The sequence below is a fragment of the Cannabis sativa genome, chromosome X, assembly GCF_029168945.1.
Source record: "Cannabis sativa cultivar Pink pepper isolate KNU-18-1 chromosome X, ASM2916894v1, whole genome shotgun sequence".
Lineage (NCBI taxonomy): Eukaryota > Viridiplantae > Streptophyta > Magnoliopsida > Rosales > Cannabaceae > Cannabis > Cannabis sativa.
Window position 1 is genome coordinate 18,467,076 of NC_083610.1, and position 25,280 is coordinate 18,492,355.

Sequence of the window (25,280 nt, forward strand, 5' to 3'; positions counted from 1 at the left end):
GAGAAATTAAAACTAGAAAGATTTTCTTCAAATGATGCCTTTCATATTCAAACCTAGCTTCTTGTTGTTGTATGGCCAGTTCCGCTCCAATAATATTTGCCTCCTTTGTCTTCAAATTTTCAAAGGCCTTTGTCTTGTTTGAGATGGATATAGACACACGATTCGTAGTTGTCGAATTATTCTCATCACGACGAAAAAAGTCACTGATAAGAGATTCATCAAGATTAAAGACATTTTCAACAATTTGAGTAAGCGACAGATTTTTCTTTTACTTTAAACGAATCATTGACAGAGTCAGTAAACCATATAACCTCTGTTAAGCCACATTTATAATTCTCACAAATGGTACTCAATATGCCGAGTTTCATGTTCACGTCAGCACAATATTTTGAAATGTCTTATATTATTAAATGAGAAGATAACAAATGAAGAATATCTTTCATGCATTCAATCACAAACCTCTTGGTATACTCATTTAAATCAAAATTGGTGATTGCTGAAGTTGACATTATCAATACAAGATTTGATAAAGAAATATGTGGACCTGAGAGAACTATTAATAGTGGAACAACAGTCTTTGGTGAAACTTTTGAACTAGCTGTAAAATGTAATGTCTTAAAACTTTTCTTTGCTCTAGCTATTGTAAACAACTGGAATTTACACAAAATGGACATCAACAACACTTTTTTAATGACGATTTACACGAACATGTCTATATGTCCATTTGCCAAAGATTATGTGGATGATGGGGAGCTACCCCCAAATGCAGTTTGTAAACTCAACAAGAGTTTGTATGGTTTAAAACAATCTTCCAAGCAGTAGTTTGCCAAGCTAAGCTCCATTCTCCTTAGCATTAGATTCAAATAGTCACCTAATGATCATTCTCTATTCATAAGGTCATCTCCTAATGTTTTCCTAGCCCTCTTAATTTATGTCGATAGCATAATAATTACCAACAATAATGACAAAGATGGCTCTCCATTTAAACTTTTCTTGCACTCAAAAATTCACCTTAAATACCTTAGCTATCAAGAGTACATAAATAAAATTAAGAAAATCATAAAAAATATTTAAAATCCCGTATAACCGTATATTTGTAATTTTTTTTTTATTATTTTTATATATTTGTAAAATAATTCCAATAAATAACTCACACAGATCCCATTAAGCAGATTATCCAAACATTGAAGGAGTATTAAACTAGACAAATTCATACCCCTCCTCATAATTAGGGGTTTCTTTAAAAGGTAATAAAAGAAACAACCGCTATGCACTTGGTAAAAAAAAAAAGAAAAAGAGAAGAAAGGAAAGGAAAATTGGTGTGGTAATCCTAATTCGTTATATATTTTAATATAAATAAATCATTAGAGTTTTCCTTTCTGTTTTTGGTTTTTCAGAAAAGTCAGAAGTTTTGATTTCATATTTGTCGGTTTGATTTGGAGTCTGTATTGACCTTCTCAAACCAAACCATAATAACCATGGTGATGGAGACCATGTCCCACTCTTCCACCTTCCTCCTTCCCACAATCCCGCCCTCCCTCGACCCACGCCCTCCTCTATCCTACGCACTCATCGTCCTTAACCAGCGCCTTCCCAAATTTGCTCCCCTCTTATGGGAGCACGGTACTTTTCCTGAACTCTTGCTTCTTTTTCTTCTTCTCTTGCATTTTATTAATGGGTTTATTATGGCTGTGTGCGTGTTTGTATAGAGCAGCAAAGCTTCGTTTATGCGCTGATGGAGGTGCGAACCGCCTTTATGATGATTTCCCTCTCTTCTTCCCTCACCAATGTCCTTCCGAAGTTCGAAACAGGTCTGCTCCTCTTTTTCTTATTCTTTGAATGAAATACTTGTTTCTGGTTTTGTTGCTGCTAAATCTACTGTGATTTTTGTTGATGGAATTGGTGAATTCCTTCACTTTCCTTTTATTTTTTTTGCCTCATGATCACGCTTTTCTTTCCCCCCCGAATATTTTGAATTTCTTTTGTTCTTATGATTCGTTTGATTGGAGGTCGCCTACCTCTTTTCAGTGGTCCAAGTTTGGATATTTATGAGTGGAAGTGGAATATATAAGGGGGCACTTTACACGGCTGTTTTTTTTTTTTCTTTATAAGATTCATATCCCATGGAATTTATTAGTTTTATTTTATTTTTTGTTTTTATTATTGTCAAATTTTAAAATGGATGGTTTATTGTTTGGAGTCAAAAGCCTGCATGATTACTGTTCATTTACTTGTTCAATCATTGAAGAAGCTAAAGCTGTACGGTTTAAGTCTAACATAATAGTTCTGAGATTGATACTTTTTCATAGTATGTGGGGATAGTGTTTTGATCAGATTAGTGTTCCATTTTGTGATTACATTTTTCGATTGTTGGTGTTAGATATTTCTCCTAATTTGCTCTCATAAGATATCTATTTGATAAAGAATGAACTGTGCACTAATTTCCTAGAGTTGAACCAGGTACAAGCCTGATGTAATTAAAGGGGATATGGATTCAGTCCGAGGTGATGTCCTAGATTTTTATAAGAACATGGTAAGTAAGTCTTTATTTAATTTTTTGGGACATTGCAATTATGCTTTGGAAGGCCATTAACTTAGCACTGTTTGATTTAAATTTTGTATCTTTTGAATATGGTCCATGGCCTTCTTTTTGGCATTTGCTGAGTGCTGTGTTAAACCTTACTTAGAATATCTGTGTTTGATTGCTGAATTCAGGGGACCAAGATATTAAATAAATCTGAAGATCAAGACACTACAGATCTACATAAGTGTGTTACATATATTAAAGACTCCGCACTGGGCCAAGAGAAATCTAATGTAAGTTATTTAATTTATTGTTATTTCCTTTCTTATGCTTTCTATTTAGTAAGCTTTAGCTTCATGTAATTCTTTTGGGTGCTTTAGTCAAAAAGGCATTCCCATGTTTTTTCTTCTCTTTTTCAAATAGCTGTATTGTTCTATTAAATTTCATTTTTGAACAGGGAATTGACAAATTGCTTTTAGTTGTACTGAAGAGCCTCATCCTTTTAAGTTTTGGCCTTGTTTATTATAATATCATCATAATCACTTTCTTCTTTATCATGATAGCTATGCATTCTAGTTGCTGGAGCACTTGGTGGACGGTTTGATCATGAGATGGGGAACATTAATGTTTTATACAGGTTTTCAACCATTCGGATAGTTCTTTTGTCTGATGATTGCCTCATTCACCTTCTTCCAAGAACTCACCAACATGAGATACACATTCAGTCTTCAGTTGAAGGCCCACATTGTGGACTCATTCCAATTGGGATGCCGTCTGGAATGACTACAACTTCTGGACTCGAGTGGGATCTGAGTACGTATTTTTACTAACATGTCCACTATGGATGCTTACATGTATTGCTCACCCTATTTTAGAAACCATTGATTTCTTGCAATTTAATGACTGGTTGGTGCATGTCATATCTATGAGTTTTGCTTAAGATATGACCAAATTAAACTAGGCAAACTTAATAATTCTGCTGGTTTTGTTGTTGCCTATTAATCTTGAAAAGCAGAAGCAATATGATGCACATTTTCTGACTCTTCTCTTTGACCATTTCAGATGATACGGAAATGAGGTTCGGTGGTTTGGTGAGCACTTCAAACCTTGTTAAACAGGATAAAATAACCGTTCAATCCGATTCGGATCTTTTGTGGACCATATCTCTTAAAAAGAAGTAATGTTGCTTGCTTGATTTGAGGCGCATAACACTTGATCACAAACTTGTCTTTCATTTCAAGGGCTCACTACAATCTTATCTGCGTAAGGGCAACTTTCATACGGTTCAAATTCGGATCTTTCTTTCATTTCCATTGGATTCAATATTCATTTGAATGTATATTATTTAGCACCATCCAATTTTCCCTTTGATGATTTTTTTTTACCACCCATATTTTACGGTATTGAATAATTATTATATTGGAACAAAACAAAAAGTTAAAAGAGATTGCAAAATGAGAATAGAAACATAAGAGCTTATATGTTTTACTTGTTGGCACATAGGGAAGAATGGAATTTCAGGAGTTCATAATTGAATACGGATTTCAAAAGCTTGTTTAGAATTATATCTCATAATTTAATGTATCACTTTTTTTTTTGGATGACTATTTAATGGATCACTTGTTAGCTAGATTTGGATTACAGTATCTGAGTGAGCGATGGTAGAATTCCCTCTTTTGCGTCTGCCACTCTTTTGGCTTTATTCCCTTCTAGTAAGTAATATCTTATTTCGATGACAGGCACACGGGTATTAATTAATTAATTATTTTTTTTGGTTTGTATTTTAAAAAGGTTAATTAGCAATTTTTCTCCCCAAACTTTGACATGTACTAAATCATGCTCCCTGAACTTTTTTGCCCGTTAAAAATTCCCCCTGAACTATTAAGATTGTTAATTTAAGGACTTTTATCTAATTTTAGTAAAAAAATTCTAACATGAATGAAAGTTCAGGGGGCATGATTTAATACATATAAAAGTTTGAGGGGCATGATTTGGTAGATATCAAAGTCTGGGGAGCATGATTTAGTACCTAAACAATAAAATTGAATGAAATTAGACAAAAGTCCTTAAATTTAACAATCTCAATAATTCAGGAGACATGATTTAGTACATGTCAAAGTTTGGAGGGAAAAATTGCTAATTAGCCTTTTAAAAATAATATAAAAAAATATTCTAAGTTAATTTTTCGTTAAAATAAAACTATTGTTAATAATATATGTACACAAATTTGACATGCATTTTTTATGTGGCCAGACATTTTTGATAGGTGTGACTTCAATAAATATGATTGATTTAATTTTTTTTTGCTACATAAGTGTGTATCTGAATATCTTATGACTAAATAAGTTATATATATTTTTTTTATATGTTTATACTAAAAATTTACAGTTGATTATATAAAAAAAAATAATAAAAATTGAGCTTAAGATTTTTTTTTTGTATTATTTCAGAAAATACAAAGTCTGATTTGTCAAATAATGAAAAAAAAAAGGTCTAATTAGTAATTTTTACAAAATACATAGTTTAAAATTGTCTTTACCCATTAATCAATTAGGGGTATTCATCTAATCCAATCCGCACTATTTTTCTCATAGTGGATCCGATCCGCACTAAGTGTGGATTTCATTTTTTTAGATCCAATTCAATCTGCACATAGCTCAAATTCAATCAAATCCAATCCACAAAAGTGCGGATTGGATCGGTTATTTTGAATTGGTTACTTTTTAATATTAAATTATTTAATATTTATAAAAAATTATATTTTTTCACATAATTAGCAACAAAATTAAACAAATTATAATTATTTTATGTCTCCAACAACACATTAAAATAAATAAAATAACAAATTCAAAGGAAAAAAAATATATATGTATAAAGAAATATTTACTTATATTTTAAATTGTATGTAAAAAAAAATAATATATAAGAATAGAATATACATTTGATCTATTGAGTTTTGAAATATAATTGTATTATATGTATTCGACTTTTAAATTACTATTTTCTTTACATTAAAATATTATTTGTATATATAATTTTTTAATTTTTTTATAAAGATGTATGGATTGGATTGGATTGGATAGATTACTTTTACATATCAATCAACATTCAATCTGCACAAGTGCGGATTTTGAATTTTCTAATCTAATTCAATCCGCACCGAGTGCAAATATTTGCACTTAGTAAATTAGATTTGATTAAATCGTGCGAATTAAATTGGATCGTGCGGATTGGATTAGATTGTAACTTAGTAACCTAAAATTATCACTTAAGGAGCAATTTATGGAGTGAGTAATAGTCTTTACACAAACAAACTTGATACACATTGTAGTCCACCTTTTAGGCTAAACACACTCTGCCTGAAGGGCCCACATAATGATCCAAGAGATCTTGAATCTTTCCTTAGCAATATGTAAGTATCTTGAATCTCTGTATCATCTTAAAATATTATAAAATATTATAGAAATATATATATATATTTATCTACATTATTTTTTATTACTTTATTTTTAAAATTACTCTAATGCAGTAATTTTAAAAGTATAGACACATTATTATTTAATATATTATTAATTTCAGGACAGATTGCAATGCAATATTTCAGCAACAACAAAAAGTTTGAAGAGTTCACTATGCATGACAGGTGTTACCATAGAAGGTAATGAGTAATTAGTATGGCATGAAAAGCTCACTGGTTAATAGCATATGAAAAATATTGGCAAAATAGTCATAGATAACATCAGATGTATCAGTTTTGGAAATGACTTTGATACCAGCTACATTAACAAGGAATTTTATCTTATTATTTGCTTTCCTACCCCAGGCCTTAACATAAAAAAACTTAGAGCATGTTTGGTATTGTTTTCTGTTTTTTATTTTTAAAAAATTATTTTTAAAAATGAGAACAAAAAATATTTTTGAAGTTTTTAAAACACAAGCCACGTTTGGTCAATGTTTTTTAAAAACAATATTGACCAAAAGTGAATTAGTTTTTAAAACAGAAAACAACATTTTGTTGTTTTAAAAATTCTTATTTTTTGTAATTTTGTTTTCTGAAAACTGTTTTAAAAAAATAAGGCCAAACAAGTCAAATTATTTTCAAAAAATAATTTTTTATTTTTAAAAACAAATTTTTTTTTTTTAATTATGATGCTAAACATACACTTAGTTTTTTGATCCCCAAATCCAAGCCAATAAATCCTTACCTTACCTTTGCTAAAACCTCTTCTTGCTCTAACACCTCATCTAAGAATAGTTTCATAATGTTTTATATCAGCAGCCATTTACACACTTATTACTACGTAGTGTTGTAAGTTTGTATGTGTCGTACTAGCTCGACCAGTATTTATCCATATTTTTCAAAAAACGGACTGTGTCGTGCTGTGTTATAGAAAAATATGGATCATGCTTTGCTCGGTAGGCCTGGCACGGCCTGTAGGCCCGATATTTTTATGCCATGCTCGGATTCGTATCGTTCTTTGCTCGTGTTGGCCCATATTTCTTAAACGGGCCAACCTATTTTAATCTAGATTTAAATTTGTGTTTTACTTTTTCATATTTTTTTTATAATTACTAAATTATATGTATATTTCAAAGCTTTAATTATATTTATATAACTTTTAAATAATATTTTACAAATAATTATATAAAAAAATTATTATTATCATTAGAATTTGAAAATTTACTTATAAGTACTTAAATTTTTATATCACACTCTATAAATAAATTAATATATAATCTCAATTTTTCATGTTTTAATAGTTTCAATTATAAAATTATACTATTTAGATTTTATTATTATTTTAATTTATTTATAATTAATAAATTCATATCTTATTATTATTAATAATAGGGTAAATAGCGGCATAAGTATCCAAAGTTTTGAGTTTGTAAGCGCCATAAACCCAATGATTTTTTTTAGTGGCATAAGTACCTAATGTTTGTAAAACTTTAATTTTTCTCTATTTTCGTACTCCGTTATAAATTTATTAAAAAAAGATTTGGAAGTAACTGATACTACATATTTTTCGTCCAGACCAAATAATCTAAAATTTGGGTCTTATATGTGTCCTGTTTAAGACAATAATAGAGTCTGTACTGATGAAACTGAAAGAAAATTACAATTTTATAAACATTGGGTACTTATGCCACTAAAAAAAATCATTAGATTTATGCCGCTTACAAATCTAAAACTTTGGGTACTTATGCCACTATTTACCCTTAATAATAATACATTATAAAGTTTTTAAATATGTCGTGCTAGGCTTTTCGAGTTTATTGTGTGTCGTACTTTTCAAACTAGTTTATTCGTGCTTCTCGTGTCATGTCGTGTTTAAGGACATATTTTTCGTGTCGTGTCATGCCGGTTTTGTGCACTATTAATCTTTTAGTATACTTTTCTTTGATAGAAATCTGTTAGGGTGCGTTTGAAAAGCCATTATATAATTGGATTTGTATGTAATTGGAGGTAATTACACAATTTAGCATGTTTGTCTGACCATGTAATTACACTGTAACTATGTAATTGGAAGTAATTGAGGGGTTCCAATTACACTCTCCAATTCTCATGGCCCCCCATGAGAATTGGATGTAATTACACCGTGTAATTGGATGTAATTACACCGTGTAATTACTAAAAACTTTCTATATTTTTTTTTTGAAGGAAAATGGTAACTTTATTAATAAGAAGATTCAACCATTACAATAGAAAGAAAATCAGGAGGAACATCATCCTCACTAAAAATACGATCTGGATAGAAACAAGAGCTACGAGCAAGACAATGTGCAGCTTTGTTTACAAAACGTTTAACAAAATTAATTGAGACTAACGGCAAATCGGCCAAAAGAGAACGACAAACCGCCACCTGAAGGCCAAAAGGAGAAGGTATCTCCACCGTGCTTTGGACTGCCTGGACACCAACCAAAGAATCGGTTTCAAGCTCAACCGGTCCCCAATGTTTCCTCTTTATCCAACTCAAGGCCTCCTTAACCCCTACCAATTCAGCCATAGCCGAATCCACACAACCCACTCGTAAAACTGTGAAGCCTTCAATGAATCGACCCTGAGAATCCCGAGCCACCCCTGCCGCACCAAATCGACCATCACTTGCAAAGATTGCACCATCGACATTAACCTTAATCTTTCCCATAACTGGTTTCACCCAATGCTCTAAGTCCTCTCTTGAACCCGTAGGAACAAGTAAAGACTCCATTCTCCTTTGTTGAGCATTTCTCCATTGATTAAGGACTACTCTTGCCAATAGAATAACCTCCGCCGCTGACATTGATTTGTCCCGCCAAACCACCTCATTTCGGGCATACCAAATCGCCCAAAGAACCATGAGCAATTCTTCCTGGGCCGTGGATGAGTGTTGTAGCAGAATGTGGCTAAACCAATCCCAAAAAGACTCCATAGGCGCATGACTCCAATTTAGAACCGAAAGATGCCAACAAGACCGTGCAAAAGAACATTGCACCAACAAATGGTAAATGGTCTCAGGCACCTGGTTACACATAAGACAAGCTTGGTCTAAAGGAATATGTTTGGTGGTAAGTTGAACCTTAGTAGCCAAACAACCAGATAAAGCACGCCACATGAGTTGGTGCACTTTGGGAGGGACATGAAGCTTCCATGCAATTTTCCATATCTTAATCTCAGACTCACTAGTATTAGTGATCTCTGAATGGTGCAGCAACCGATATGCCTCCCTCACAGTATAGAACCCATAAAGATCCTTATGCCAATACCAAGTATTAATAGGAGTCTCCTGATCAATGTTAGTTCGAATGATGATCTTTTTATCTCGGTCATTGAATATATCTGAAACCACCTCTAAATCCCAAGCCCGTTCTCCTACCACCATGAGGTTATTAACCGTCCACGTCTCCATACCAGTAGCTCTAGAAGTAACCCACGGTTGAGACTCATTCGCAAGCCACGGGTCAAATTGAACACTAATATTCGTACCTGGACCAACCCCCCGACGAGCTCCCTCCTTAATCAAAGCTTGCGTTTCAAAAATACTCTTCCATATGAAACTAGGATTCGGCCCAAGAGAAGCACTCAAAAAAGAACCCTGAGGATAATATCGGGCCTTATATACCCGACTAACAAGAGAATGAGCATTTGTAACTAACCTCCAAGCTTGTTTTCCCAACATGGCTAAGTTGAAATCCCTTAAGTCTCGAAAACCAAGCCCCCCATGATGCTTATGACGGCACAGCTTCCTCCAACTCACCCAACTTACCCCACGGTTCTGATTGGATCCCGAACTCCACCAATATTTGCTCATCATACCCTCTAGCTTATTACAGGTTTCCACCGGCAACAAGAAAACAGACATAGCATATGTAGGAAGAGATTGAGCCACTGTTTTAATCAATACCTCTTTTCCGGCTTTTGAGAGTAAGCGACCTTCCCAACTCTGAATTCTCTTCTGCATCTTATCCTTCAAGAAGCCAAGAATAGCATTCTTATTACGGCCCATGATACAAGGAAGGCCAAGATACAAACTGTTTTCAGGAGCTTCATTCATTCGAAGAAGATTACACATATCTTGTCTAGAGGCCGAAGTTGTGTTGAGGCTAAAGAAGATAGTAGATTTAGAGTAATTAACACACTGACCTGAGGCTTGTTCAAATAGTTGAAGCAAAAGAAGAACACTACGAGCCTCCCTTTCAATAGCCTTACAATAGATATAGCAATCATCCGCAAACAACATATGAGAAATTATGGGGGCACCATTACACACACGGCAACCATGAAGAGCTCCCCAAACTTCAAATCTTTTTATGAGAGAAGAAAATCCTTCAGCACACAAAAGAAATAAATAAGGAGAGAGCGGATCTCCCTGTCTAATACCCCTTCCAGGAACAATTGGCCCCATCTCACGACCCCCATGAGTAATAGTGTACGAAACCGTTGAGACACAATGCAAAATAAGATCAACCACCCTCGCATTAAAGCCCATTTTTAGCATGATGTTCTTAAGAAAAAGCCACTCAACACGGTCATACGCTTTACTCATATCAAGCTTGAGAGCCATATAACCTTCCTTTCCAACTCTTTTCCGCTTGAGATAATGCATCACCTCAAACGAAATCATAATATTATCAGTGATAAGACGCCCGGGAATGAAAGCACTCTGATTCTCTGAAATGACTGCAGGAAGAACATGCTTCAACCGATTAGCTAGAACCTTGGAGCAAACCTTGTAGAGGACATTACAAAGAGCAATCGGGCGCATGTCACCCATAGTAGTGGCATTTTTCTTCTTAGGGATCAACACTAAATTAGTATGATTAAGACCAGTAGGCAACTGTCCAAATAAGAAAAAAGAGCGGACCTGTTTGATGACGTCATTACCCACAATTGCCCAACACTTTTGATAAAAACCCGGAGTCATGCCATCGGGTCCAGGGGATTTATCTGGGTGCATCTGAAATAGAGCATTTTTTACCTCCTCATCAGTCAAAGGTTGCAAGAGAGAGTCATTCTGAGTTGAAGTCACAGTAGCAGAAATCCCATCAAGAACATCATCCATAGTACAGTTGGAACTAGTAAACAGATTCTGGAAATAAGAACACATGACATCTGATAGACCCGATTCCCAGTCAACCCAACTTCCATCTTCGCATTGGAGTTTATCAATAGCATTCATACGGCGCCGAGAAGAAGCTATTGCATGGAAAAATTTGCTATTTTTATCCCCCTCCTGAAGCCACAATTGTTTCGATCGTTGACGCCAAAACACCTCCTTCTGAGTAAGAACTTCAAAAAGTTTTGTCTCAGCTTCCTTATATTTAGAAATAGCATCAGGATCTCTACCTTGCTTCCACCGCCTCACCTCCTTCTTCCAATATTTTATACGAGAAGCAAAATTGCCCGAATAATCTTTGCCCCAAACCGAAAGAGATTCTCCACACCGTTGTATTTTCTCTTGGATACCCGCTAGATTATACTCCTCCCAACACTCCTTTACCACCTGATAACACAGAGGTTCCCTAAGCCAGCAATTTTCAAAGCGAAATTTGCGACTCCCGGGAGCTATATTATGCCGAACCAAGTCAAGGAAAATGGGACAATGATCAGAAGAATATACCTCGAGATTAATAAGTTTAGCCCGTGGGAACAGTTGGAGCCATCTTTCTGTCACCAGAGCACGATCTAAACGGACCTCTATCCAATTATCGGTTCCCCGACTTTTCTCCCAAGTGAACTGATGCCCCACAATGTCTAAATCAATTAACCCACACTCCCGAATAGTGTCCCGGAAGCCGTCAACTAACCAGTTAGGATAGGGATGTCCCCTTCTTTTGTCTTCTTGAGATAAAACATTGTTCATGTCACCAATTACACACCAAGGAAGAGTGTTTCCACGAGCCAACGTCCGGAGTTGCTCCCAAGAAGCCCCACGCAAGCTTCTCTTAGATTCCCCATAGAACCCCGTAAGTCGCCACTCCCCACCATCAGTAGGCCGCACCTCCACATCCACAAAATTCGTGGCATAGTTCAATACTTTGACGTCTTCCTTATTCCTCCATAGTAAAGCAACCCCCCCACTCCTACCACATGCATCAACCGCAAACATACCTTCAAACTTCAACTTAGCTCGAACTCGCTCCAACACATCCTTACGACACAAAGTTTCACATAAAAAGATATAATCTGGTTTCCTATGGGCTACAGTATCATATAGGAATTGTATCGCCCGTGGGTTGCCCATCCCACGACAATTCCAACTTAATGTACTCATAATGCCCGGTGGGCCTGGAAACCAGAACCCACCTCGAACTCGTTTTTTGAGAGTCCATTAACATCCATATCAGCACTATCCTCCGCTTCCATATCAACATAGTTAGGCCCACCAACCCCTTCATGTTGACGCCTTCTTTTGGACTCAGTAGAAGGCCCACGGCCTCCTTGTCCTCCATGTGGACCGATAATTCCACCAAGGAAAAGTGAAGGTTGACCTTTCCCGCTTGGCACATGATTTCCAAACACAACTGACTTGCCTCTTTCATTGATACTAGACTTGGAAACATTAGTCTTGTTGCCATTATGATTCAAATTTTCATTAAGAGGAATATCCCCACCATCCACCAAATCTGGAATATCATCAACCACCTTTGACTGGGGATTATTCTCAAACTCCAAACAAGGTAACTTCCCAGTTTGCATGGCTGGCCGATCGTCCTCCTCCTCTTGTCGCACCGGGGATGCATGGTCAAACTGCTCATCAGCCTCCGTACCCGTACGCAAATACTGAGAGCTCAATAGATAATTTTTCCTTCGTGGTTGCGCACGCATAAAGCTCCCATAAGGTTTAACAATCTCATCCTCAGGTGTATCAAATAACTTAGGACAAAAGTTTTCCGAATGACCTATCAAACCACAGATAAAGCAAAATGTCGGAGCAAATTCGTATTTAAAATTAGCATAAAACCACTCACCACCCGTTTTCTTAAGCTTCATTCGTCTTTTCAATGGGACATCAATGTTCACCGTCACTCTTACTCGGAGATAATCCCGCCAAAGACCATTATAGTTCTTAGGATCCGATTCAACAAAGGAGCCAATGTAGTTTGCAGCTGTAACGACAATTTTCTCCGTCATAAATCCCGTAGAAAGGCCATGAATCTGTACCCACATATCCAATTGATTAAGCTTTACAGCTTTCGGATCTCCACCTCGTGGAACTCTACCAAATATCAATGGTAGCCTATTAAACATTAGCTACTAAAAAATATTGTTTTCTCATGTAAATACTAACTATTTTGCCAAACAAGATATTAGGAATTCATATTAATTACTACCTCATATCCAAACATATATAGTGTAATTACTACACTGTGTAATTACCATCCTAGTAATTACCCTACCTAGTAATTATACAGTTACTTTCAAAGCCATTCTTAAAATTTAAATAAATAATAAAAAGGGACGACAAGTTGACAACATTAGGAAGCTCCCGCTTCCAGGTTTCAGCTTATGTTTGGCGGCAAAATCTGAAAAGTAAAAGCTGTTAAAACTTGGTGGTTGGAAAAGGTTTAGGGTTTTTCTCCCCCCCAAATTCCCCCATTACTTGATTCGTTGCCAAGAACGTAATCATGATTTTCATATCCTGAGTTTATCATCGATTTAGGGTTTCAATTCAATGGATGCGTCGTTCCTTCCTTCCGATTCCCCGACTATAAAGCCCATTAACAAGGCTTCGGTTCACAGAATCTGCGCCGGTCAAGTCATTCTCGATCTTTCGTCGGCGGTCAAGGAGCTCGTCGAAAACAGTTTAGACTCCGGCGCCACCAGCATTGAGATCGCTCTAAAAGAGTATGGCAAAGAGTGCTTCCAGGTTATCGATAATGGCTCCGGCATTTCGCCCAACAATTTCAAAGTCATTGCCCTTAAGCATCACACATCTAAATTGGTTGATTTCCCCGACCTTCAGTCGCTGGCTACGTTTGGTTTTCGCGGCGAGGCCATAAGTTCCCTGTGCTCATTGGGGAATTTGACCATCGAAACCAGAACGGAAAACGAGACGGTTGCAACGCACTTGACTTACGACCATGCGGGATTGTTGGTGGCTGAGAAGAAGACAGCACGGAAAATTGGAACTACTGTTACTGTCAAGAATTTGTTCTCGAATTTACCCGTCCGGAGCAAAGAATTTCATAGAAACATAAGGAAGGAGTACGGAAAGCTTATCTCCTTGCTGAATGTGAGTTGGTATTTAGTTTGATATTGCACTAACTTCAATTGTTTTTCCATTAATTCTATTTTTTAAATGCAGTGTATTATTTTTCAATGTATATTGTCATATGCTTAAGAAAAATGTGTATTGTCCATATAGGTCTTTAAGTTTTTTAAGTAAGATTAGTTGTGTTAGATTAACTTAGAGGTAAACCGTGATTGTCTTTTGTAATAGTTCTTTCATTTTAGGCTATTAACGGACTCTGTTATAACCATATGTACCTTAACTGAGTGATTTGCTACCCTTCACTTATACGAAGCTTTTGATTAATTGCCTTAATTTGGTTTCTCTTTCAATTGTCTGTTTTTGTTAAATAGGCCTATGCTCTTATTGCGAGAAGGGTTCGGTTAGTATGCACTAACACAACAGGTAGAAATGTAAAGTCCGTGGTGCTTAAAACACAAGGAAGTGATTCTCTCAAAGATAACATTATCACACTTTTTGGCATGGGTACCTTCAACTGTTTAGAGCCTCTGGATTTATGCATATCAGATGGTTGCAAGGTTGACGGTTTCCTGTCCAAGGCAGGGCAAGGTAGTGGACGCAATATGGGAGATAGACAATTCTTTTTTGTAAATGGTCGACCTGTGGACATGCCTAAAGTCACAAAGCTTGTGAATGAGTTATATAGAGGTGCCAACTCCCAGCAACATCCCATTGCAATTTTAAATTTTACTATTCCATCTGGAGCATGTGACGTCAATGTTACTCCGGATAAAAGGAAAGTATTCTTTTCTGACGAGGGTTCCATATTGCATGCCCTAAGGGAGGGTTTACGGCAGATTTATTCCTCTAACCATGCTCGTTTCGTAGTTAATAAAGTTGAAGAGCCTACCAAGGCTGTAAATTCTCCGTCATGTTCTTCTCAGCAAAAATCTTACACATCTTTGAAACCATTATCTCAGGATGAGAGTGGTCCAGAAGGTGAAAATATGGACCTTGTTTCAGAGGATGATAATCAAGTCAAAACTTTGGAAAACGAAGTTCAAGACATTCATGATGTAGAAAGATTCAATTGCAATATTAAAATGAAGGACTTTACTCTTAGAGGACACAAAATTAAAGAATCAGAAGACAGTAAACAATTCACTATTCACGATGATAGTATCACAACTGATCAAAAAGTGCTTCCTCTTCCGAAAACTGTTGATGGTGGCATTGCTACAAATAAGGATTCATATCGTTCAAGCTCTGTTCAAACATTACTTAACAAATTTGTCACTGTAAATAAAAGGAAGCATGAAAATATCAGTACAGTACTATCTGAGATGCCTGTCTTGAGAAATCAGAGTCATCATGGGCTTGCCAAAAATAGCAATTCTGATGTGAAATTCGCAGTTCCAAGATCCTCAGTAAGCCCCACCCTGGTTGATCATTACTTGGAGGCAGGTGAGATAGAATCGTCCAAGTATTTAAGAGAAGACAGGGCCACCAATAAAGTCGCAAATCCACTTTCTTCTGAAGGCAGTACAAATGGCAGAGAATCTCAAGAGGTATGTGGGTTATAATTTGTTTTCCTTCCAGCTTGGTCAATACTATTATTAGCATATTATTTTGTGGTTATCAGAGCTTTTTAATATGCAGAAGTAAGTCTGTTGGTGTTAAGTGATCTAATGGTTTTGCTCCCACAAGTTCTGAGGTTCGACTGTTGAGTCCCTCCTACATATCAATTGCTTTAGTTTTTTGATCCGCAAATATTGTAGGGTTAGGCGGGGATCCTTTTTTTTTTGATCTAATTATTTTTTCTCTGATGGACCCTTTTTTTTATATCTACGTGATATAAGTTGTTTTGCATTGCTATAATTTTAGTTCATGAGATTAAAGATTTTATTTGTATAGTACAGAGAAAGAAACTAGGCAATTTGAAGGATAAAATGCTCACAATCTTGTATGGAAATATAGAATAATAATGTCTTCAGAGTTCAGACAAATGCATTGAATTATTGTACACGTAACTTTTGGGTGCTTTACTCTTGAGTTGTCAACCGAAGTGTATTGGTTTTCCTGTTTATATTTCTCTAATGTGGTCAATCCTAATACTACATATGAAAAGGACCTCAATGATCCTGAAATTTGATGTATTGTGTGTGTGTGTGTGAGATAAATATTGCTTGTAGGTAACAATAAGTTTTTGTCTTATTATTTAAGCTTAAATTTGTTTTTTGGAATCAATTAGTTTTTATTTTTATTTTGGGGGATTAAGTTAGCTTGATCCATTTACAGGATATTGATGCTAAAGAGAAAGGAGTTCCCGTTGCTAATGTCTCATCAAATGCTGCATCCAGTGAGGATCTCTCTATTAATGTGCATGAAGGTGTTTCTGTTCAAACTCCTTTAGATTCTTCTAATCAGCTGTTGGTTGTTTCAAAGTGTTCTTCTGGTCTTGAGATATGTTCCACCTTGCAATTTAGTTTGCAAGACCTAAAGAACAGGAGGCAGCGGAGGCTGTCTCTATTGCACTCTAGTAAAGATAATCAAAGAAAGAAGGGGAAAAGGTTTATAATATTATTTATTTTTGAAATGTTAAGTACTTGAGCCTGCTTTACTCGTAAGGTAATTCATCTAACAGATCAACTATAGGTGCTATGCTGCTGCCACACTAGAGCTTTCTCAGCCAGTAAATGAAGATAGAAAGGCAAAAGATTTAGTTGAAGCTACTAGAGAGCTGGAAAGACTTTTCAGAAAGGAGGATTTTGGTAGGATGAAGGTTGTTATTTGCATCGTTTAACAGATTATATAGCTTCCTACTTGTGCTGTTCATAGTTGCTTGATTAGGTGACAAGATTACTTTTTTACGTATTTATTTTCATTTGTGTGTGGAAAGCTTGTTGCTTTATGAAGCATGGCAGAACCTTTATATGAGCAAAGGATTTTTCATATTATTAGTCATCTCATGTTTTGTCTTTTGATCTGCTTAAGATGCATTCTGGGTAGATTCTTGGATTTAGCTAAATATGCAGGTCTTAACGAGGCTTCTACTCTGTTAATATATAGAGTCAATTGAACCACCGTGTACCCTAACTATTTTTATATACAGTAGGGAAGTGATAGCCTGGTATATAATAATATTTATTTTGTAAAGCATAACAAGTCATAACCATTATGAAGTGCATTGAAATTCAGCTAAAATGGCAGAAGAAGCCATCTGAAACAACTGTAAAGTATAGAAAATGGCAGAAGTTTTCTAACTGATCTGATGGCTCTTAACTTTCTGCATTCAGAATACATTTTTCCTAAAAGACCTATATGCTTATTCAAACTGGTCATTCTTGTAGGTAATTGGACAATTCAACCTTGGATTCATCATTGGGAAGTTAGATCAAGATCTATTTATTGTCGATCAGGTAATTGTCATCAACATATAGGACTTATATTAGTTTCCTGCTAGATCAAGATGTTTGAGTATGAAATATAATTTCTTATAGATATTTTGTTGGTCAAGTTTTTTAAATATTGTTGTAATTTGAACATAGACAATGTTCTAATGACCTTTTACCTTTTTCAGCATGCTGCGGATGAAAAATACAATTTTGAGCGTTTCGCACAATCGACCATCTTAAACCTGCAGCCTTTGCTTCGGTAAGATACATGCTCTGCTTTATTAATTTTGTGAGACATCATCAACCACTCATTTTAGAGGTTATTGATCTATTGTGCTAATTTACTAAAAATTAACAGTTGATAACTCTCCCCTTTTTGGGAAAAGAAACAAAACCTTTACTAAACAATGCAAAAAAATTAGTATGTTACCGAAGACATTCCCAGTCTCTATGCAACTCAAAGATTGGGAATGTGCTAAAGCTCTGTTACCCAAAGCCACCTTTCATATTAAGAGCATTTTAAATTTTAATATGCGATTCCTTTGTAACTTCATAGACATGCTTTCTGATTTCAACTGGTCTCGGTTAATGTTCTGTGCGCCTATGCACAAATCAGAAAGTTGACTGATCAGAGAATGCTATTGCTGCTTACAATACGCATTCTGAAATGTGGATGCACATTTCTAAAGATTCACCATCATGTAGAATAAATGTTGTTGTTGTTAAAAGAATTGGTTTAATAGATAAGAGAACCTACCAGTGTTAGCTAATGTATAACATAAATGGTAGTACAGTTAGGTCTATGATAAACACAAGTGGTCTGTTGTTGGACCATTATTTTATTCTCATGTTTTTTTCCCTTTAATTCTTCTTTCTCTGATGATACTAATTTTATTCATATTTTGATTTCTGCAATTTTTGTGTTCAGGCCATTAAGGTTGGAGTTATCTCCTGAAGAAGAAGTAGTTGTTTCCATGCACATGGATATTTTCAGGTGCTGAACTTCTCTCGCTAATCTTTGTGTGTGATACAGTTATTTTCTCTATTTATCGTTGTCAAGTTATTATTATTTATTGTGTGTAACCCATGATTTTCTCTTATGAGGTTTGTGGTCCAAATTTTAGTTAGAATCTTCTTATAAATTTGCTAGAGTTCTTACCATTTTAGGCCTGAGCAAGTGGATCTGAAACTAACAAAGATAACTGTAAATCTGTGCCCTTAGATGTAATTTACTTGTAGTTGATTAATCTTTCTCTCTCTCTCCTAAAATGTTTAAAATTTAAATGCTTACAGAGTTTCAGCAGACTTGTACTTCGCTGGTTCTTCTATTCTATTATCACAAGGATCATAGCCTTTATCTTTCAGGAAAAATGGATTTGCTTTGGAAGAGGATCTAGATGCACCGCCAGGGCACCACTTTAGACTGAAAGCGGTTCCCTTCAGTAAAAACATAACTTTTGGAGTTGAAGGTAATACATTGTTTTTTTGTTTGTGTGTGTGTCTTTGTTTTAATAAATTTATGGGTAAGGATTCAGCCCTGCTTTAAGAAATCTTTAAGCAAGCTTGCATTAATTCTCTCTTATGGCAAGATGTTGATGCTTACAATGTATAACAGAGTACACTTTCAAGCAATGGTTGTTAAAATGAAGAGAAATTGACTTGTTTTTTGATAAATGATCATACAATTTCATGCAATTGTAGAATTCTTGTTTGTTTGTTTTTTTTTCTTTCAAGAAAATCTTTTTGATTTTTTGTATGTGCAAGAAATAATTGGATTGCCGAGGAGCGCTCTTGATTTTGCCTAATGGCATTCCTTGCTTATGTTTGGTCGCTTGATGTTGTGTTTGGTGAACACTTCATATTTATAACCTTCAAGCCCATCACTCTTTATTGTTGTTATGAACGCATACACTAGCATACATACACTCACAGCCTAATCTCAACTCTCAAGTGGCAACTTGAATTTTTTTTATGAAAAGAACTAGACAATTATTACAAGCCTATTGTTTTCACCCTTGATAGTGATTTTACTGTGCCTGGCTTGTATAGTTCATATGCTTGCCCCTGCATTGATGTGACATGTAGACAAAGAATTACATTTCTTTGTTTAACAGATGTGAAGGACCTTATTTCGACTCTGGCTGATGGCCATGGGGAATGCTCAATAATTGGTAGTTACAGGACGGACACTGCTGATTCTGTTTGTCCGTCACGAGTTCGTGCTATGTTGGCATCACGTGCTTGCAGATCGTCTGTCATGATTGGGGATGCTCTTGGAAGGAATGAGATGCAGAAGGTAATGACACTACTACTTCTGATTTGTTGATCTTCTCACTTTTCTCCAAATTACTGTGGAAAGAAGGGAAGCATAAAAACTACTATTGTGTGTTTGATAGATGGAAGGTGGCATATAGTTGAAAGGAATAAAAATATTGGAATATAAATGAGAATAGAAATAGGAATGAATGGAATCAAATTTAAAATGCATAAAAATTGATAAAAAATCATTAATTTTTTTTTTTTCATTTTGCATTGGAAAGATTTTTCCTTCTATTTTAAAATAAAATAGTTATTCTATTAAAATGATGTTCTATTTCATTACCTCCCACCAGTTGGTTGGAAGGAATAAAAACATAAGATTGCGAATGAGAATGATAACAGGAATAAGAATGAAATTAAATTTAAAATGTATAGAAAAAATTGATAAATTATTTTGTATAAATACCTAAATTATATTTTTGGAACTTTCGGAGGTAGCTGGCAGTTAAGTATATTAAGTCAATGGCCACGTGGCAGTTGCTGATTAGTCTAGGTCATTAAATTCTTATTTTTTATTTAAAAATTAATTTAAATGTACCAATAAAAAACGACATGTGAATAATAACTTGACACTTAACGGTTAGATATTTATGAAAGTTTTAAAAATATAACTTAGTTATTTATTTGCAACCGAGAGTTAAACTTAAGTATTTATAACGTAAATTACTCTTTTCTTATCTTGCATTGAAATGTCTTTTTTTTAATTTTAAAATGGAATAATTATTCTATTGGAATGAAATTTTAATAGTTTAAAATGAAACCTAAGGAAGGAGTTAAAAATGATATCTTTAAGTGTGCATGAATAAAAATGGTAAGAGTGTGATTTGTTTCAGATACTTGAGCATTTGGTAGGGCTGAAGTCTCCTTGGAATTGTCCACATGGAAGGCCCACAATGCGCCACTTGGTAGATTTGACAACCATATACAAGAGTGCAGAAGAATGATGCTGTTGCTGTTGTTGGATAACTTATTTAGGTAAACCTTGTGTAAATACATAATCTTGTGTAGATGTGTAATCTCATCCTTGGTGGACTGTGGTAGAGAATTATAAATAGTCTCTTTAGGCCATAGTTGCGTTGCATTGCATTGCAGTTAGCTCAAGCAATTTTTTTTGGTATATCATATATTATATCCTGGCACAGGAATTGACCTAACCAATTGAGGAGGTCCTTGTTACTTGAAAAAAAGGGCAAATGCACGAGAAATCAATTTTTGGTACCCCTTTCTCTACGAATCATCAAATTTCACATTTCTAGGATTATTTACAGGAATTTACCTCTTCCTATTTTTCTAACGAAAAAGATAATCTATGATGCCTTCTTTTTATGTTAGTATATGTTAGTTTTTTTTTCTTAGAATTAAATTTTAATTCGATGAAAATAAATGTTAATATTGCTTTATACCTTCAACAACTCTTATTTAAATTATAATCATTAATATTTATCGAAAAAAATTATACAATGTTGGAAACTTCTTGTTCTTTGGAAAGTTGGGGAGTGCTTTAAATAAATCTTTCAGAAAAGAAAGAAGTATTTTCTCAAGGAGTTATATAATTTATTTTGAATTGATCGAAATTAAATTAGAATACCAAAAATTATTAAAATCAAACTTTTTTTGTTTTCATCACTTTTTAGTTATTTTTTAAAGAAAATGATGGTTTACTTATTCATAATATTTTTTGGGGGATTTTTTTTAAAAAAAATATATATATATATATAGGGATATGATTTTGTCCCGTTATTGTACTTTCACGGATTGTAATCCGTGATGTACGGCAGCCGTCAGATGAGGAAGTTATTTGATCTGACGACAGAGATTGATCTAGGGGTAATTAGGGTTAAAAAGTAGAAACGTACCCTGACACTCATTTAATGTACCCTGAGACCCATTTAATGTACCACGGAATACATTCCGTAAAAGTACATCACGGTACAAAATCATATTCCTATATATATATATATATGATTGTTAAAAACCATTTAATTAATTTTAGGTTTCTACATATGTTATTTACTTTTATATAACTTAAAGCTTTTTCTGATTAATTTTAGGACTTACAACAAAATGAGTGAATTTAAAGAAAAAAATAAATTAAAATTTTAGAAGAAATAGTTAAAAGATCTTTTTGAGAGGTTGTGGTATACATCCTCTAAATCAAAAAGGTCTCCAAAAATTATTATCATTCTTGGAAAGTAGTTGACTTGCGAATGCAGGTCTTAGAAGGCTTGTTTGTCCTTCTCGGAATGGTCTCCAGGAAACCTAGTCCATCTCCTGGAAGGTAGTCCCGAATATTCAACTCCAGCTGCCTCTTTTCTATCCGAGAAGGTCTTTCAGTGATTGCCTTGGATCGTGACTCCGAGAGCTCTCATACTCTCCCCCGAATGCACACTTCCTTAAGCTGATGTGGAGACCTCGCTCAAAGAAGAGTTGATTAAGTTAGTTATTGTCTAACTAAGCATTAAATCCACGAAACATGTAATTTATTTAACTTAGATAAAGTTTTAAGATTAATGGAGACAGATTAATCTAGACAATAAATTAATAAAGCATGTAACACATTTAACATAAGTTATATTCTTCATCACAATTAAAAATACCTTTGTTAATATTAGAAATTGCAATTTATCACAAACACTTTGAATTTTATACTATAGGTGAATAGTAATCCTAAGATGACAATATATTAAAGTAAAATTTAATTTAGTGATCATCTAAACAAGATTAAATTAATAATCATGACATTTAATATAGAAGAATAGAAGTAATTCGATATAATATAAACTAGAAATTAATATTTATCATATAAATTAAAAATTCATATCTTGGATTTTGAATATATAAAAAATATTCTAATATAAAATACTTCAAGTCCGTATAACTAATATTTTAATATTCTTCAAGACTAAGATCATCCAGTGATCAATTTGACTATTAACTTATTATTTTACTTAATATTTATTTTCATCATGTTGTTCTTTTTTAATTTTATAATTTTGTGTTATGTTGTTTTTATTTTATTTCAACAACTAATAATTAGAGTTGTGTGAAATAATTAATGAATGTTAGAACTTAGAAGAGATAATTTTGATGCGGTTGGGGCATTAATGAGCCTTAATCCACGAGTCATTGTATTAATGAGAGTGTTTATTACATAAATTTTTTTGAGCGATCCCCTTTTCTACTATTAAGATATTTATAGGCTCGTGACAGTGGTAAAAAAGTCACTATTGTCGTGTTATTATAAACCATGCTTTGCACGATATTTCAAATATGATCTTAGGACATGATTGCTTACTTTTATGACGTGTTTGGGATGTTCATAGATGTTTGGTGAGACTAGACTTATCTCTTATTTATGACTTAACATCTCATTTTTGTAGTCGGCATTTGATGTATGGGTCTTGTAAAATCAGAGAATGATGAGTTTAAACCCTTAAACACGTTTGTTCAGCGTAAGATATTGGATGTTTTTTCCCATGTCGCATTAAATGTGTACTCAGTGTTTTCTTCCTTAAACAGTGTGTTATACTCCATTAGTCCTCCTGTATCCTTCTTTGGGTTAACTTCACTTGCGAAGAGGAAAAGACAAAAGATATCTATTGTCCAGCTAGACCCTCCGAGAGAGGACTAATTTGTCATTACTCCTTTAAAATAAGGGGAGTTCTATTTACACCCCACAAAATGATAAGTACACCCCATTATTAAAAAAAATATAAACTTAAATAATTTTTAAAAATTACTCTTAATATTTTTTTAAAATTTTTTTCTCACATTATTTTATGTTAATTTCAATACTTATTTTGATTTTATTTTCATAATTTTTTCTAACTCATGTATATATTTTTTTTAATTTTTTCTAAGAAAATTTTATATAATTTTTTATTTTAATTTTTTTCTCATAATATTTAAAATATAATTTATTTTTGTTTGATAGGTATATTTTTTAAGAATATGAATTGGAAAAAAAAAGGTTAAAAAAATTTAGTACAATTAAAGATATAAATTTTATATAAAATAAAAATTATTAAAATGGGGTGCCTTTAGAAAATTTTGGGGTGTAAATAAAATTTCCCTAAAATAATAGACTCCAGGAGTAATTAAGGTGACGTGTCCCGTAACGTGGGTCTCATTACCACCTGACTCGCTCCTAAATTGCTATGTATTTTGGGAGAAATACTAAGTAACATTTATTATTGATATTTTGTATTTTTAAATGTATCGTTGTTTTAAATCAATTATTATTTTTGTGATAAGTTTTAATTTGAGAACAAAATATAAGATTATTTTTATAAAATAAAATAGGAATTTTTTTTTTTATTTTTACACTTCAAAATATTTTTTTTTTGTATTTTTATAGAATTCTACATAGAATTATCTATAGCAACTAACGGAGTAACCAAAATTCACATAGCAACTAACATAGAAACCACCAGAACAATCTAAACCATAAATTAAAAAAAAAAAAAAAAGTTAAAAAATGGTATATAAAGTAATTTCCCAATAAAATAAGAGTTAAATTTTTTTTAAAAATATCTCACATCAAATTAGTATAGATTCAAAATCTAACACTATTTTATTCAAAAAAAAAAAAAAATATAATAACACCATTAATAGTGTATAATTTGATGGATAATTTAGTGTATCATTAAAGTGTAAAATAATTTAAAATCTATATTAATTTGGTAAAATGATGTACCGTTGGAGATGATTTAATAAATCAAATTTGTGAAAACAAGTCCGTCATATTTTCAAAGGGCAACGTTTAAATTTATTTTATCTTATTTTCGATTAAAAAAAGCATTTTAAATAATAACAATGATGTGTTTCAAAATACAGTAGAACCTCTATTTAAGAATACTCTATTCAAGAATAACCTCTAATTTGTTATAAAAAAATCAAGTCCCAATTTGGGCCAGTTATAAATAAGAATAACCTCTAAATTGTAATTAATTATACATTTTTTAAGTCCCGTATTACCAAAGTATACCTCTATATAAGAATAATTACATCTTAATAAAATATATATGTGTATTTTGTAAATTTATTTATGTAAAATTAATAATTTTATTTTAAATTATAATACATGTATGAATATTATATTTACTCTAAAATATTTCTATTATGATATAATATTAATGATTATTTATTCTTATTATTGTTACGTTGATATTTTTTGGTTTTTTAATTTTTTTTTCTAGTGTAACTCTATTTAGTTATAACCTCTCAATTAGAATATAATTTATTTGGTCCCAGTGTATTCTTGGATAGAGGTTCTACTGTAATAATAAAAGATAATGCAAATCAATAATAGAAAGAAAAGCTTTCCCATTGTGAAAAATATATAAAAGCATTTATTGAAAAAATAAA

General features: G+C 33.4%; 3 protein-coding genes across 10 annotated transcripts; 2 read left to right on the forward strand and 1 right to left on the reverse strand.

The window, feature by feature from the left end:
- The first annotated feature begins 1,289 nt into the window (after positions 1-1,289).
- Positions 1,290-4,010, forward strand: LOC115696655 (thiamine pyrophosphokinase 1-like). 4 transcript variants are annotated; one of them, XM_030623567.2, is made up of 6 exons: positions 1,290-1,623; positions 1,715-1,811; positions 2,461-2,533; positions 2,716-2,817; positions 3,088-3,337; positions 3,587-4,010. In XM_030623567.2, exons 1-6 carry the CDS (start codon positions 1,479-1,481, stop codon positions 3,703-3,705), a joined length of 786 nt encoding a protein of 261 aa, XP_030479427.2. In that variant the 5' UTR covers positions 1,290-1,478; the 3' UTR covers positions 3,706-4,010. The 4 variants fall into 4 exon arrangements, with proteins under 4 accessions (XP_030479427.2, XP_030479523.2, XP_030479558.2 ...); XM_030623663.2 differs by having other exon boundaries at positions 1,307-1,623; positions 1,710-1,811; XM_030623698.2 differs by lacking the exons at positions 1,290-1,623; positions 1,715-1,811 and adding an exon at positions 2,127-2,259.
- A 1,136-nt stretch (positions 4,011-5,146) lies between these two features.
- LOC133032080 (uncharacterized) lies at positions 5,147-13,256 on the reverse strand. The gene is made up of 3 exons (XM_061105902.1): positions 12,312-13,256; positions 8,227-12,156; positions 5,147-5,170 (listed from the first exon to the last, which is right to left on the reverse strand). Exons 1-3 carry the CDS (start codon positions 13,254-13,256, stop codon positions 5,147-5,149), a joined length of 4,899 nt encoding a protein of 1,632 aa, XP_060961885.1.
- A 210-nt stretch (positions 13,257-13,466) lies between these two features.
- LOC115694915 (DNA mismatch repair protein PMS1) lies at positions 13,467-21,131 on the forward strand. 5 transcript variants are annotated; one of them, XM_061105286.1, is made up of 11 exons: positions 13,469-14,241; positions 14,592-15,767; positions 16,498-16,769; positions 16,855-16,981; positions 17,550-17,618; positions 17,780-17,853; positions 18,523-18,588; positions 18,960-19,063; positions 19,709-19,890; positions 20,747-20,888; positions 21,056-21,131. In XM_061105286.1, exons 1-10 carry the CDS (start codon positions 13,681-13,683, stop codon positions 20,855-20,857), a joined length of 2,742 nt encoding a protein of 913 aa, XP_060961269.1. In that variant the 5' UTR covers positions 13,469-13,680; the 3' UTR covers positions 20,858-20,888; positions 21,056-21,131. The 5 variants fall into 5 exon arrangements, 3 of the variants coding, with proteins under 3 accessions (XP_030477971.2, XP_060961269.1, XP_030477900.2); XM_030622040.2 differs by having other exon boundaries at positions 20,747-21,131; XR_009684790.1 differs by lacking the exons at positions 19,709-19,890; positions 20,747-20,888; positions 21,056-21,131 and having other exon boundaries at positions 13,467-14,241; positions 16,855-16,970; positions 18,960-19,033.
- The last annotated feature ends 4,149 nt before the right edge of the window (positions 21,132-25,280 follow it).